Genomic DNA, 12,232 nt, shown 5'->3' with positions numbered 1-12,232 from the left:
AGGTGTATGTGCTTGTCACATGCACCGGTACAGGAATTTTCCCCAGTGGTATGTGCAATGAAGCAGCTCTGGGGACACCTAGAATAGTGCCCTTGTGAAGCTGAATAAGAGATACCACATACTCTTCACACACTCAGTTCCTTCTTGCTAGAAACTCTCTGTCAGTGGGGAAGGAGAGGAAGTCCTGAAATGAACATGAACAACAAATCTAAAAACACTAGTTATGGAACAGGTAACTGTCCATTCCATATCAGCTAACAAGCAGTACCCATGGAGGTGGGCAACAGTTCATGGCTGTACTGATTTCTATTGAATTCAGTGTCGTTTGCAGCCTGCTCTACAGTGTGATGGCATAGTGAGACATGAACGTGTGGAACAAAGACCAAACCGCAGCTCTAAGATGATCTGGATTGGTACATGTACCAAGAAGGCTGATAATGATAATTGAGTACTGGTCAAATGGATGTGGACAATCAAAGGCAATGGGACCTTTGTAAGATCATAGCAGGTCTGTATCCAACAGGCAATCCAATGGGACATCCCCTGCGATGAAAGGCCCTTCATCCTATCAGTAGCAACAAAGAGCTGTGTCAACTTGCAAAAGGGTTTAATACGTTCCAGGTAAATAGTTATGGATGTCCAGGGAAATAGACATCAGTCATCCACCATCTTGTGAGATTTGGGGCAAAACAAGGCAGAAACATGTCCTCGTTCACATGTCCTCCTTCCTTTGGTAGGAAGGCTTGGTGAGGCCACAGCTGAATCTTGTCTTTGTAGAAGACTATGCAAGGCAGTTCTGAGGTCAGAGCCCTGATCTCTGAGACCTGTCTCACCTAAGTCACTGCCAGCAGAAATGCAATCTTGAAGGACAAGCTGAAAAGGGAACAGAATTCCAGCAGCTCAAAGGGCAGCCTGAGGGACCAGGCTCAGGTCCCACTATGAAACAGGGTATTCTACCTGCGGAGCAGCTCAAGACCCTTTAGGAATGTGACCACCATTTCATGGGAAATACCATCTTCCCCTCGATCAGCTCATGGAATGCATAGATAGCTGCAGATAGACTTTGATGGTGGAACGCCCCAGACTTTGATTTCTGAGCTACAGCAGTTAGTCCAGAATGGATTGCATCAGAGAATGCAAGCGACAGAGAAAACCTCATCCACTTGGCCAGGTAAGACAATCTCATGGAAGGCTTACTGTTTCACAGAAGAACCTCCTCCAAACAGGGTCATCACAGACAGCATCCATGCCGAGACATGCAGGAACTCAAAGTTGGTCCGCGATATCAGGTCTGGTCGAATGGGAAGGGGTCAGAGAGGGCACAATGTCGTGTTCATGAGTGTGCCAAACCAGAGCTGACAAGGCCACACGGGGTCAAGCATGATAACCCAAGTATCGTCTCTCAATCTGTACTAGGTTCCTGGTGGATGAGCTGGATCAGTGGAAATGCATACACCATACTCTTGGAATATGACAGAAAGAAAAGATCAGAGAAGGAGCCCCTAGCTCAGCCTCTGCCATGAGCAAAATTAACGGCACTTTCTGTTGTGCCTGGTGGCAAAATTACCTATAAAATTTTCTACTGTAACTTTCTCCCTCCTTAAAAAAAAAAAAAGCTGTCTCTTGACTCGGATTTATATTTTTCCATGATAACCATTAGACTCATCTTTAATAGCCATAAATACTCCTCAGACAACTTAACTGCCTTTCCATGTCAAGCATGGTTAGAATATTTCCTTTTTAAAATAAGGAAAGTATTCAGTTAACTGCCAGAAGATCATCTCCTGCAGCATTTTAAAAAGGAGTAATAGTTTTTCTCCATTTTAAAAATAGTCATATAATGTTTTCATCAAGATGCGTCAGTTGCGTATTTTGTAATCACAAATTTTTCTATTTAAAAAAGTTATAGGTTAAGTATCAAAAAATATTTAAATATTTAGAGAAGAAAGCAATTATCTACAGAGTCGATAGCTATCCTGGATATCACGTACCTGGTTAGTTAGAGGTTGTTGAACCTGGTCAGTATACGACAAGGCAGAAACCTGTTGGTCATTTATGTTCTGCTGCCGACGATCACTGTACTGCTGATGTGAATGGGACATCTGTCCAGCCATCTGAAGGCCAGCAGCATGGAATGAAAATGACGGTGCAAGCCGAACAGATGAAGGTTTGCATGCTGAAGTCTCTCCTCCTAGACAAAGAATTCAAGATTTTAGTGTAATGTTTTATATCCTCATGGTATTTGCATTAATTGACCCCTATTTCCATGCCCATAAAATAAATAACATCAGATAAAATAATACTTTGAATTATGGGATGCAGAAGAGTAGTCAAATACTTGACTACCTGATGAGCCTAGTCACAATTCCCTTCCACCCCCAGCTGCCTCTATATCATAGGCAAAAAAGGTAGAGGAGAAGCAAGAGCCTCTGTGGTGGGGGAAGGAAGGGAGACAGAGGAACAGCCAAGCTGCAGCTCTGCCTTTTAAATGTAGAAAGAGCCACCTGGCTCTTACTACATTTAAAAGGCAGAGCTACAGTGGGGAGCTTACTCCTGGGAGCTGGGCTCCTACTACATTTAAACTGCAGACGCAGCAGTGGTAGTGAGCACCCCTTCCCACTGTCCCCCAATAAACTAATTGAACAGTGGATGGAAATTCCATCAACTACTCAAAATAATTGATTATCCACAATTTAACATCCTATTTTGTACATATATATGAGCATTAATCCAGAGATCTTAAAGTGCATAAAGGTGAATAAAAGTATTACACCCCAGTTCACAAATGGGAAAGGTATGGCAGAGACATACTAAACTAAAAATGTGTTAGAAACATTATTTACCTTCCCCTCTTACAAGTAACATCTAAAATTATAACTGAAAACAGATTTAAAAATATAATTGTCTGCTTTCTTTATCTGATGCCATGAGATATCTTTCTGTGCAATCCATTTAATCATTTTAATTATTCTGGGCTCTGAGAGTCTTTCACATAGCAGAAAGGGACAAAAACAAATGTAAATTAAAGGAAAATATTTCAGAATCACAATAAAGGAATACTCCGGTGGAGTTAAAACTGTGCTCCACATCAAGCAGAGGAGAGAAGTGAAACCAGGTTTCCTATATTCTAGGTGAATGTCCAAAATAACTGGGCTACACGTAGGGCAAATAACTTCCCCCTTTTTGTGAATCCACCCCTTCGTTTAAAAATGCATGAAAACAAAACATTTTGAGATGAATGTTCCAAAATTTTTGATTCACCTAATTTTTTTCTGAATTTTGTTTTTTGGGTCCTGAAAGATTTATTTTTGAAAACCACCAGCAAATCAAAAATATAATTTTGTTCAGCCTTAATCACAATATTCTAAAGCTACACTAGCTTTAAACTGAAATGCCAACACAGATGCAGTAGTGGTGGATTCTGACACATTACTGCTATGTCCAACTTGCTAAAAAAAGTGGGTTTAATTGACAAGTTGTTAAAATCCAGCTTGGCTCCCATTGCACAAATAGTGTTCAAGTTACAGTGGGGGAGGTCTAGGTTGGATATTAGGAAAAACTATTTCATGAGGATGGTGGTGAAGTACTGGAATGGGTTACTTAGGAGCTAGTGGAATCTCCATCCCTAGAGGTTTTTAAGTCTCAGCTTGACAAAGCCCTGGCTGGGTTGATTTAGTTGGGACTGGCCCTAATTTGGGCAGAGGGCTGGACTCGATGACCTCCTGAGGTCTCTTCCAGCCCTATGATTCTAGTGTATTTACTACCAGTTGTCCTACTGATCCTTACCTAGCTAGAGGTAACACCACTAGGATTTTTCTGTCCTCTACAATTTCCTAAGTTAAGTAAATCTTAATTATGAACCCTAGACACAGTTCTTTCCAAGACAGACACTTTTTAAAAAGCTTAAATAAAATTTTGAACAGGTTGATGTTTGAAAGCTTGTCTGTTAAAATAAGTTTTCCTCGCACTTAATTATGTATATAGCTGCAACAACAAAGTGCATCAAAAATCTATATGTTACCCCAAAGGGAACTTTTGAAATGCTGATACACAATAATTGGGGATCTAGAAATCTTTTAACTTGCAAAATCATTTAAACAATACAGATTGAACCTCTCTAATCTGGCATTCTCTGGCCCGGCAACATTTGTGGTCCGTCATGATTTTAGTTAGCTAGATGTTTACTTATCACAGGGTGTGGCCAAGTTTCCTGTGGTCTCAGTGTACATTTACAGGCACTAGTCCTGGTTCTCAGGGTGCTGTGCTATTGTTTAGCTCTAATTTACCCACAAACATCTTCTAAGAGCCAGGTAAGCAGCAGAAATGTTAGTACAGGCAGTCCCCGGGTTACGTACAAGATAGGGACTGTAGGTTTGTTCTTAAGTTGAATTTGTATGTAAGTTGGAACTGGCGTCCAGATTCAGCCGCTGCTAAAACTGACCAGCGGCTGACTACAGGAAGCCCGAGGCAGAGTTGCTCTGCCCTGGGCTTCCTGGAATCAGCCGCTGATCAGTTTCAACAGCGGCTGAATTTGGACGCCTGGGACAGAGCAGCTGGGGCGCTGCCGGGTAGGTCCCCGCAGCGCCGCACCTCAGCGCTGCTGGGACCATCCTGGCAGCACCCCAGCTGCTCTACCCCAGGCGTCCCCAAGTCAGCTGCTGCTGAAACTGATCAGCGGCTGATTCCAGGAAGCCCGGGGCAGAGCAACTCTGCCTCGGGCTTCCTGTAGTCAGCCGCTGGTCAGTTTCAGCAGCGGCTGACTTGGGGACGCCTGGGGCAGAGCAGCTGGGGTGCTGCCGGGTTGGTCCAGTAGCGCTGAGGTGCGGCGCTGCGGGGACCAACCCGGCAGCGCCCCAGCTGCTCTACCCCAGGCGTCCTCGGTGAGAAAAGCCTGGTCTGCTGGGGGGAGGGGAGGGACGCACTAGCTGCCCCTCCCCCCCCAGCAGACCAGGGAGACGCAGGTGGCGGGACCGCCGAGACGCGCTGCGGTCCCACCTGCATCCTCCGCGGTTTTGCTCCGCGTTTCCCTGGTATGCTGGGGGGGGCTCCCCCCCAGCAGACCAGGAAGACGCGGAGCAAAGCTGCGGAGCACGCGCGCAGCGGGACAGCTGTGGCGTGTCTGGGCTGTCCCACTGCCCGCGTGCTCCGCAGCTTTGCTCCGCGTCTCCCTGGTCTACTGGGGGGACTCCCTCCCCCCCCCCCAGCAGACCAGGGAGATGCGGAGCAGCTTTTCTCGCCCCGGAGGACGCGGGCGGCAGGACTGCGGCGCATCTGGACGTCCCGCCGCTCGCGTCCTCCGGGGTGAGAAAAGCCCCGTTCGTAACTGCGGGTCCGACATAAGTTGGATCCACATAACTCAGGGACTGCCTGTAATGCTGATAGATAATATTGACCTCCTGTGGTTCCGCACCGGTCAGGTTCCCAGGGTGCTGGATAATACTGGTTCAACTTGTAGATGTAAAATGTCTTGGACACGGTTTAAAACAGAGGATAAATTCACATCCCTGCGTATCCTGTAACACAATTAACTAAATTATGAAGCAATAACCCTTAAATTATTTTAAAATAATAATTTATTCTATCACCATTATTTATTTATTGAAATTTCCAAAATGCAATTCAAGGTCCTCCTAGAAAGATATAATGAAAGGACTGTCCATATAATATCCCCCGCAGTCTACATTCCTAACACCAGAAGAGACAGAAGAAGGTTTTGCAGTATGCTCACAAGGTTAACAAATTTGGACTCCGGTGGATCAAGATGGGAAGCAAATTCCAAAACAAAGGCATTATGAAAATGCTCCTTCTCATTTATACTGAGACAGCTTCAACTTGAGCACCTTTGATCTCAACTGTGGCTGAACATTCACTGAGAGAAGAGAGTAGTTCCCTTTAACCCACTCACACTTATCTTCACACAGGATTTTTAACGAAAAACACCAATAAAATATATAAGTGATTATTTTCAAAAATAAGTATTTTTGCTATAACATCCAACAGACCAGCTACAGTCCCCCAGGCCTCAGTTCCCAAGATGTTGTTCAGGTGGCTTGACAAAAGACACTTCTTCCTCTTAGCCCCAAGGGTCAGCAACCTGCATGCCTGGCTCCTACTACACTACATTTAAACTGCAGAGTTGCAGCAGGGGTAGGTCCTGGACTTGGCACAAGCCAGGACTGAGCACCTTCTCCTCTCAACTAATTGGGTAGTAAATAAAAAATTCTATTTACTACATGATTAGTCAATCACCTGCCTCTTAACATCGTTAATCTGCAATAGGGATGTGAACACGTAACTGATTACTCAGTAAGCATCACCCTTAAAGCTTAACTTACAAATGTAGAATTATGTAAACAAGAATAACTTCACTTAACAATGAAACAATGTAAAACTTTAGACCCCACAAGTCCTACTTATTTTTCAGCCAATGACTAAGACAAACAAGCTTGTTTACATTTGCAGGAGATAATGCTGCGCACTTCTTGCTTACAATGTCACCTAATAGTGAAAACAGGCATTCGCATGGCATTGTTATAGCCCCCAGCATAGCAAGATGACAGATGCATTAAAGATTCATATGTCCATTCATGCTTCAACCACCATTCCAGAGGACATCCGTCTAGGATGATGATGGGTTCTGCTCAATAACGATCCCAAACAGTGCAGATCGAAGCATGTTTATTTTTGCCATCTGAATCAGATGCCACCAACAGAAGGTTGATTTTTTTGTGTTTGTATGTTTGTTTTGGTGGTTCGGTTTCTCTAGTTTCTGCATCAGATGATTGCTCTTTTAAGACTTCTGACAAAATGTTCCACACCTCGTCCATCTCATATTTTGGAAGGCACTTCAGATTGTTAAACCTGGGGTCTAGTGCTGTAGCTATTTTTAGAAACCTCCGATTGGTACCTTCTTTGCATTTTGTAAAATCTGTCATGAAAGTGTTCTTAAATCTAACAACATATGCTGGGTCATCATCAGCAGGGCTCGCCGAGCCACGGTGAGCCCCACTCGCCAGCTGCACTGTCTGGCATTCTGCACATGCGTAGATCGTTCTGTGCATGCACAGATCGCCCGAACCCGGCTCTTCCGGGATGTAATCTACTCGCCCCGGGCAAGTAGATTACATAGACTGTGGAGCCCTGATCATCAGAGACTGACATAACTTGGAATATATGGCAAAATGTGAGTAATGAAGCAGGAGCAGGAAATGTACAGTTCCCCCCAAGGTGTTCAGTCACAAACCTTAAGGGCTCAAGTAATGTTTCTAGCTTTTGCAGTTTTTATCTGTTGGCACTGATAGATGGTGCTTTTGAAGAGCTAATGTAGATATGATAGTGGCTTTATTGCGAAGCAGGCACTGAATCACAGCCAACGTGGAATTCCATCTGGTTGAAATATCTTGTACTAGAGGTTCTTGTTTCTGTCCATTTGCAGCTTGTTGTATTCCTAGCTCTGTACTGTAAGTTGCACTGCATTTGAAATGGCCCACAAGTTTTCTACATTTTGTCAACACATTTTCAAAACCACCATCACTGAGTGCTACAACAATGGCTCGCTGCAGACTGCGAGCAACGCATTTCATGTGTTCAAAAGGCAAGTGACTGCCCGCTGCTACCATATTATGTGCACACAGTACGAATTGTTGTTACCTTTTCTTGAATATTATATTTTTTCACAACATCTATGAAATGCTCTGCACATGCTTCAGCATAATGTCTCTCTTCAGCATGAGTTACTGTTACAGTAAATGACTGTAATGCCCATACAGCATCAATCAGGTGTGCCGTGACACCAAGATAGCTATGATTGCTCAAGGAAGACCAGTCATCACCAGTCAAAGCAACAGCCAGTGCATTTCTCAGAAGCTCGTAGTCTTCTCATTGTCATATAGGTCATTTATTTGTGATGCAATGGTTCCTTAGGAGAGCAAGGTATATGACTGACTGGCAGATGCTATTTGAATAATATCTCTTAGCCCTCTGTCATTTACAATGTTGAGTGGTCTGCAGTCCATAGCTATCCACTTTGCAATAGCATCGGTTAAGGTATAGCACTTTGTTTGATCCATGGGCTTGTAGCGATCCTGAAACTTTGTAATTGTACTCTGTCTTGGCTGGCTGGCTGGACTCATTTGCTGGTGGCAGGTTATATGTAGCACAAAATCCGGAGGCAAAAGCATACTTAGCATGTAAGTGGTACTGCAGACTTGAAATGCTTCTTTGGTATCAGAACTCAGCCTTATAATAGCCACAGATAACAGTCCTTTTAGACAAAGAACCATCTGGAAGTATTTTAAACAAACTTCCCATTCAAAAGACCTGAACTGTTGCTGCTTTGCTCCATTAACTTTGCTCCGTTAACTTGTCTGATATTTTAGCATTATAGATCACGAAAACACAGCAGAACTATGTCAATGTCTGGAATAATTCAATAAATTATTTTATATAAGCAATATATTTGTGTCCTATTCAAGAGAGTCCTTTTTTTATCTCAGCTCCAGCTGCTGGTGGCACAGGGCCAAAAGGAGATAGACTCTGCCTTGGGAAGTTCGGGGGGGTTCAAACTCCAACTGTAGATGGCACAGGGCTCAGGAGTGGGGGGTCAACCCCCAAGCTCAGGGGAGGGGTCAGCCCCTGGGCTGAGTGAGGTAAGCCCCACCATGGCAGTGTAGAGTTCGGAGAGGAGAGGAAGGGGATGGGACAGGACTCAGCCCCAGAAGCAGATGTGGAGGGAGGGTCAGTCCCAGCACCAGGAGTCAAAGAGAGGGTGGCTTGGTGAGCCCTGCGGGGGGAAGGAGGGGAGACAGCCTGGGCAAGCTTCCCTCCCTCCCAGGCTGTTTTATTTAAAAAAATATGGTCACCTGGGAGAGGAGAGGGACGGATATCAGGGTCTTTACTTCTTAACTGGAGCTGGGACCACGTCTTCAGGGTTTGGGGCGGGGGGGTGTCTTTTTTTCCTGCTTTGTTTTTCTGTGTACCCCTCTGGTGCAGTTTACATTACTGCACCTTACCAGAAAGGGTCATCTCCAGAGCAGCTCATGCTGGTTTCCCGTCCTATGCGAATCTGCGATTAACACACGTTAATTTTTTTAACATGTTAATTCTGCCCTGCGTTAATCGCACGCATTCACACATATTAATTGACAGCTCTAGTGTAAATGTGTATAAAATACTTTCTACATGAACACCCTATGGATATAAACTTACATTCTGTGTACTAAATAATGTGTGTGTTTTATTTATCTGCACACTGAATACATATTAAATACTCAAAAACGCAGGCTTTATCTACACTACTCAGTTTGGTCGACAAAAGAAAGCTTTCATTGACAAAACAATGAAAGCGTACAGCCACTCCCCGAGTTACGACCACCTCCACTTACGACCATCCGCACTTATGTCCAAAGCGGTCGTAAATGCAGATCAGAGTTACGAACGGCGATCCGCACTTACGAACAGCGCGGTTGCCATGTAACACTATGGGATCCTAATTATGAACACTTCGAGTTACGGACCAAGTGTTGGTCCGTAACTTGTTCGTAACTCGGGGAGCGGCTGTACACAATGAAATGCTCCTCCCACCGATGTAACTCCCCTGCTATGCCAACGTAATAAAACCACATTGAGAAGAGGCATAAGGGCTTATCTGGTGTAGTTAAGATGATGCTGTGTAGACACTGCTTTCCTTACATTGGCTATTGGCAGACATTCTTAGCAATTTCATGGCTCCCCAGCCACACTGCTTTGGAGTCCCTGCTCCAAGCCAGGCTGCTACCCAGATTCACCAGTTGGGCTCCCTGCAGAGAGTTCTGCTGTCCCCGGGGTTCTGGTTCTCACCGTGAGCACAACAGACTGGATTCCAGGCACAGCTCTTCCCACCAGAGGTGAAAGGCCCTCTGACATTGCCTCCTCACCTCTCCCTGCTCCGGCTGGGACCACAAAGGCAAGAAGCCACAATTAACTGCTCCATGACTCTCTCCATTCCTCCCCACCCCCCACTCCCAGCTGGGAGTAGGGATTTAATAGTATAGTCAATTAACCATTAAGCAAAAGCTTATAGGTTAATGATATAGACCAGTGGTCCCCAACACGGTGCCCGCAGGCGCCATGGCATTTATATGCGCCCACCGAATGATCTGGGCCGGCCCTGCCCCGGGCACGCAGCGCATGGGTGGTGCCAGCGCCGACCCTGCTCCCGGGTGCACGGCAGCCCCAAAAGGTTGGGGACCACTGCTATAGACTATATGCACCCCCTACCCCCACCCCAACCCCTTACCAGTAAATTTTTTAGCACACTGGCCAGCAGCCCAGATCAGTCCCAGCTTGCATTGGGTCCTGGACCTACCCCCACTGCAGCTTTGCATTTAAAGTGTATTAGGAGACAGGCAGGCAGGCAGCCCGGCTCAGTTCCGGGTCGTGATGGGTCCGGGAGCTCAGACCCCTCCCACCAGGCAGGGGCTGCTCAGGGACTACAGAATAGTTGACTAATTGGTAAGAATACATGAAGTTCATCAATTAATCAACATCCCTAGTTGGGAGCACAAAGGTGAGAAACCCTGGGGAGCAGCTGAGCTCCTAGTGGGGAAATGAACAGAGTTGAGCAGCCTAGTTCTCAGTTCCCCATACTACCCCTCTTCAGTCCCCTCATGAGGACGCACACCAGCAATACAAAGTAGGTAGCATGGACATCAGCCACTGAAGTAATTAATGCAATGGTTAAGTCAATCTATGTTAGGTCCACTTCAGATTGTAATGCAGACAGAGCGTTAGTTAACATAGACTTAAGGCTGTCCATTGGCACTCATGAACATCCAGACTGTGGAGACAGATTAAACTTAAATCCTTGAAAAACAGGTAATACAAAATTATGAGACAGGCACTGAAACCTTAACTCTACTCTCCAGAACAGGCAGTGGCTACTGGGCACAGTTCTGTATGGAAAGTACAAAGATTAAACTACTAAGAGAAGTGATGGATGCTTCAACCCATGGTGTCTTCAAATCATGAATGGATGCCTTAATGGAAGATGCTTCAGTTAAAAAAGTTATCAGGCTCAATACAAGAGTAACTCTAAAATTACCTGGGCTGTATTAACTGGTGATCGGATTAGATGATCCGATGGTCTCTTCCAACCTTACAAAAAAAAAAAATCTATTCATCTACAATAAGCAGATGAAGGAGAACTGAAAAAGCATACAATTGTTTGTGATATTATCCATGGACTTGAATGCTGATATCTGCAAACATTCCAACAGAATTCACGATGTTGAGTGTACCCATATGGAAGGATGGAAGGCTTAGTTGAAGCAGCTTGCCAAAGCTGTGCAACTTTAATTCATCCCCTTCTGATCATCTATAACTATATGCTCAAATACTAATTTTTCCCACAGGATGCCTACCTTTTTTATAAAATGCAAGGTGAGAAGTGACTACTGAAATCATCTAGTTTGACTTCCTATATCACACAGTGCTAAGTGCACAGGATGCACAGTGCTTATAAAACTGTCAGCTATTGAACATATCTTTTCATCTTTATCATTCACTGACTGGATGACTCCATGCCTTAGTTAAGGCACTCTTAACCTACTCTGAATAAAGAGTTAATAATTGACTCTTTTTGTAAAAGCACCCATAACCAGAGTATGAGTGCACGACAAATGATGACTTTATGGTCATAGCACTCTTGTGAGGTAAAGGATCTCAATTTTACAAATGAGAAACAAAGGCACAGAAATTATAGAGAAAGGGGTTCACAAATTTGGGTTCCTAGGCCCTGAGTTTTTAGAACATTCAGAATATTTGTGCAGCAAAAGAGTTGGGAAGTGCTTAAGTATACAAAACTTTGGTTTACTGAACACTCAGGAAGAAATGTGAAGCACTCAACAACACAGGAAGATTTCCTAGTATTGAAAGTTATGCAGGCATACATAGAATTGTATGTGAGTTCAGTTCTGTTTACAGTGAAATACTCAAAGACTTAAGGAAAAGGTAGCTCAATTCTTCGAGTCACAGACTACAGAGATACATAAAAGAGGCCAGGAGACTCTAGCAATGGCAACAAATTCACTCTGTCCCCTTCATATAGCTGTGTCGTCAAACAATTGTACTGACCCAGTAAACTGAATGAGAGGCTTCACAAGAACCACCTTGTTTGTTTTGTTTTGATAAAGTACAATGAGACTGTCCAATTTTTCTGAGAAACAGCCAATTATTTAAGACAAAAATTACATGC

General features: G+C 44.4%; 1 protein-coding gene and 1 pseudogene across 4 annotated transcripts in view; both read right to left on the bottom strand.

The window, feature by feature from the left end:
* Positions 1 to 12,232, bottom strand: part of DYRK1A (dual specificity tyrosine phosphorylation regulated kinase 1A) — a 152,102-nt gene that overhangs the window by 42,950 nt on the left and 96,920 nt on the right. For all 4 annotated transcript variants that reach the window (XM_075911902.1, XM_075911883.1, XM_075911897.1 and 1 more), the window contains exon 3: positions 1,992 to 2,191. In XM_075911902.1, coding sequence (XP_075768017.1) covers positions 1,992 to 2,191 — 200 coding nt within the window. The remainder of the gene's footprint in view (positions 1 to 1,991; positions 2,192 to 12,232) is intronic.
* On the bottom strand, positions 5,286 to 10,276 carry LOC142821084 (uncharacterized; annotated as a pseudogene).

This window comes from Pelodiscus sinensis, chromosome 1 (assembly GCF_049634645.1).
Source record: "Pelodiscus sinensis isolate JC-2024 chromosome 1, ASM4963464v1, whole genome shotgun sequence".
Taxonomy (NCBI): Eukaryota; Metazoa; Chordata; order Testudines; family Trionychidae; genus Pelodiscus; species Pelodiscus sinensis.
This window is presented reverse-complemented; position numbering and strand designations above follow the sequence as displayed.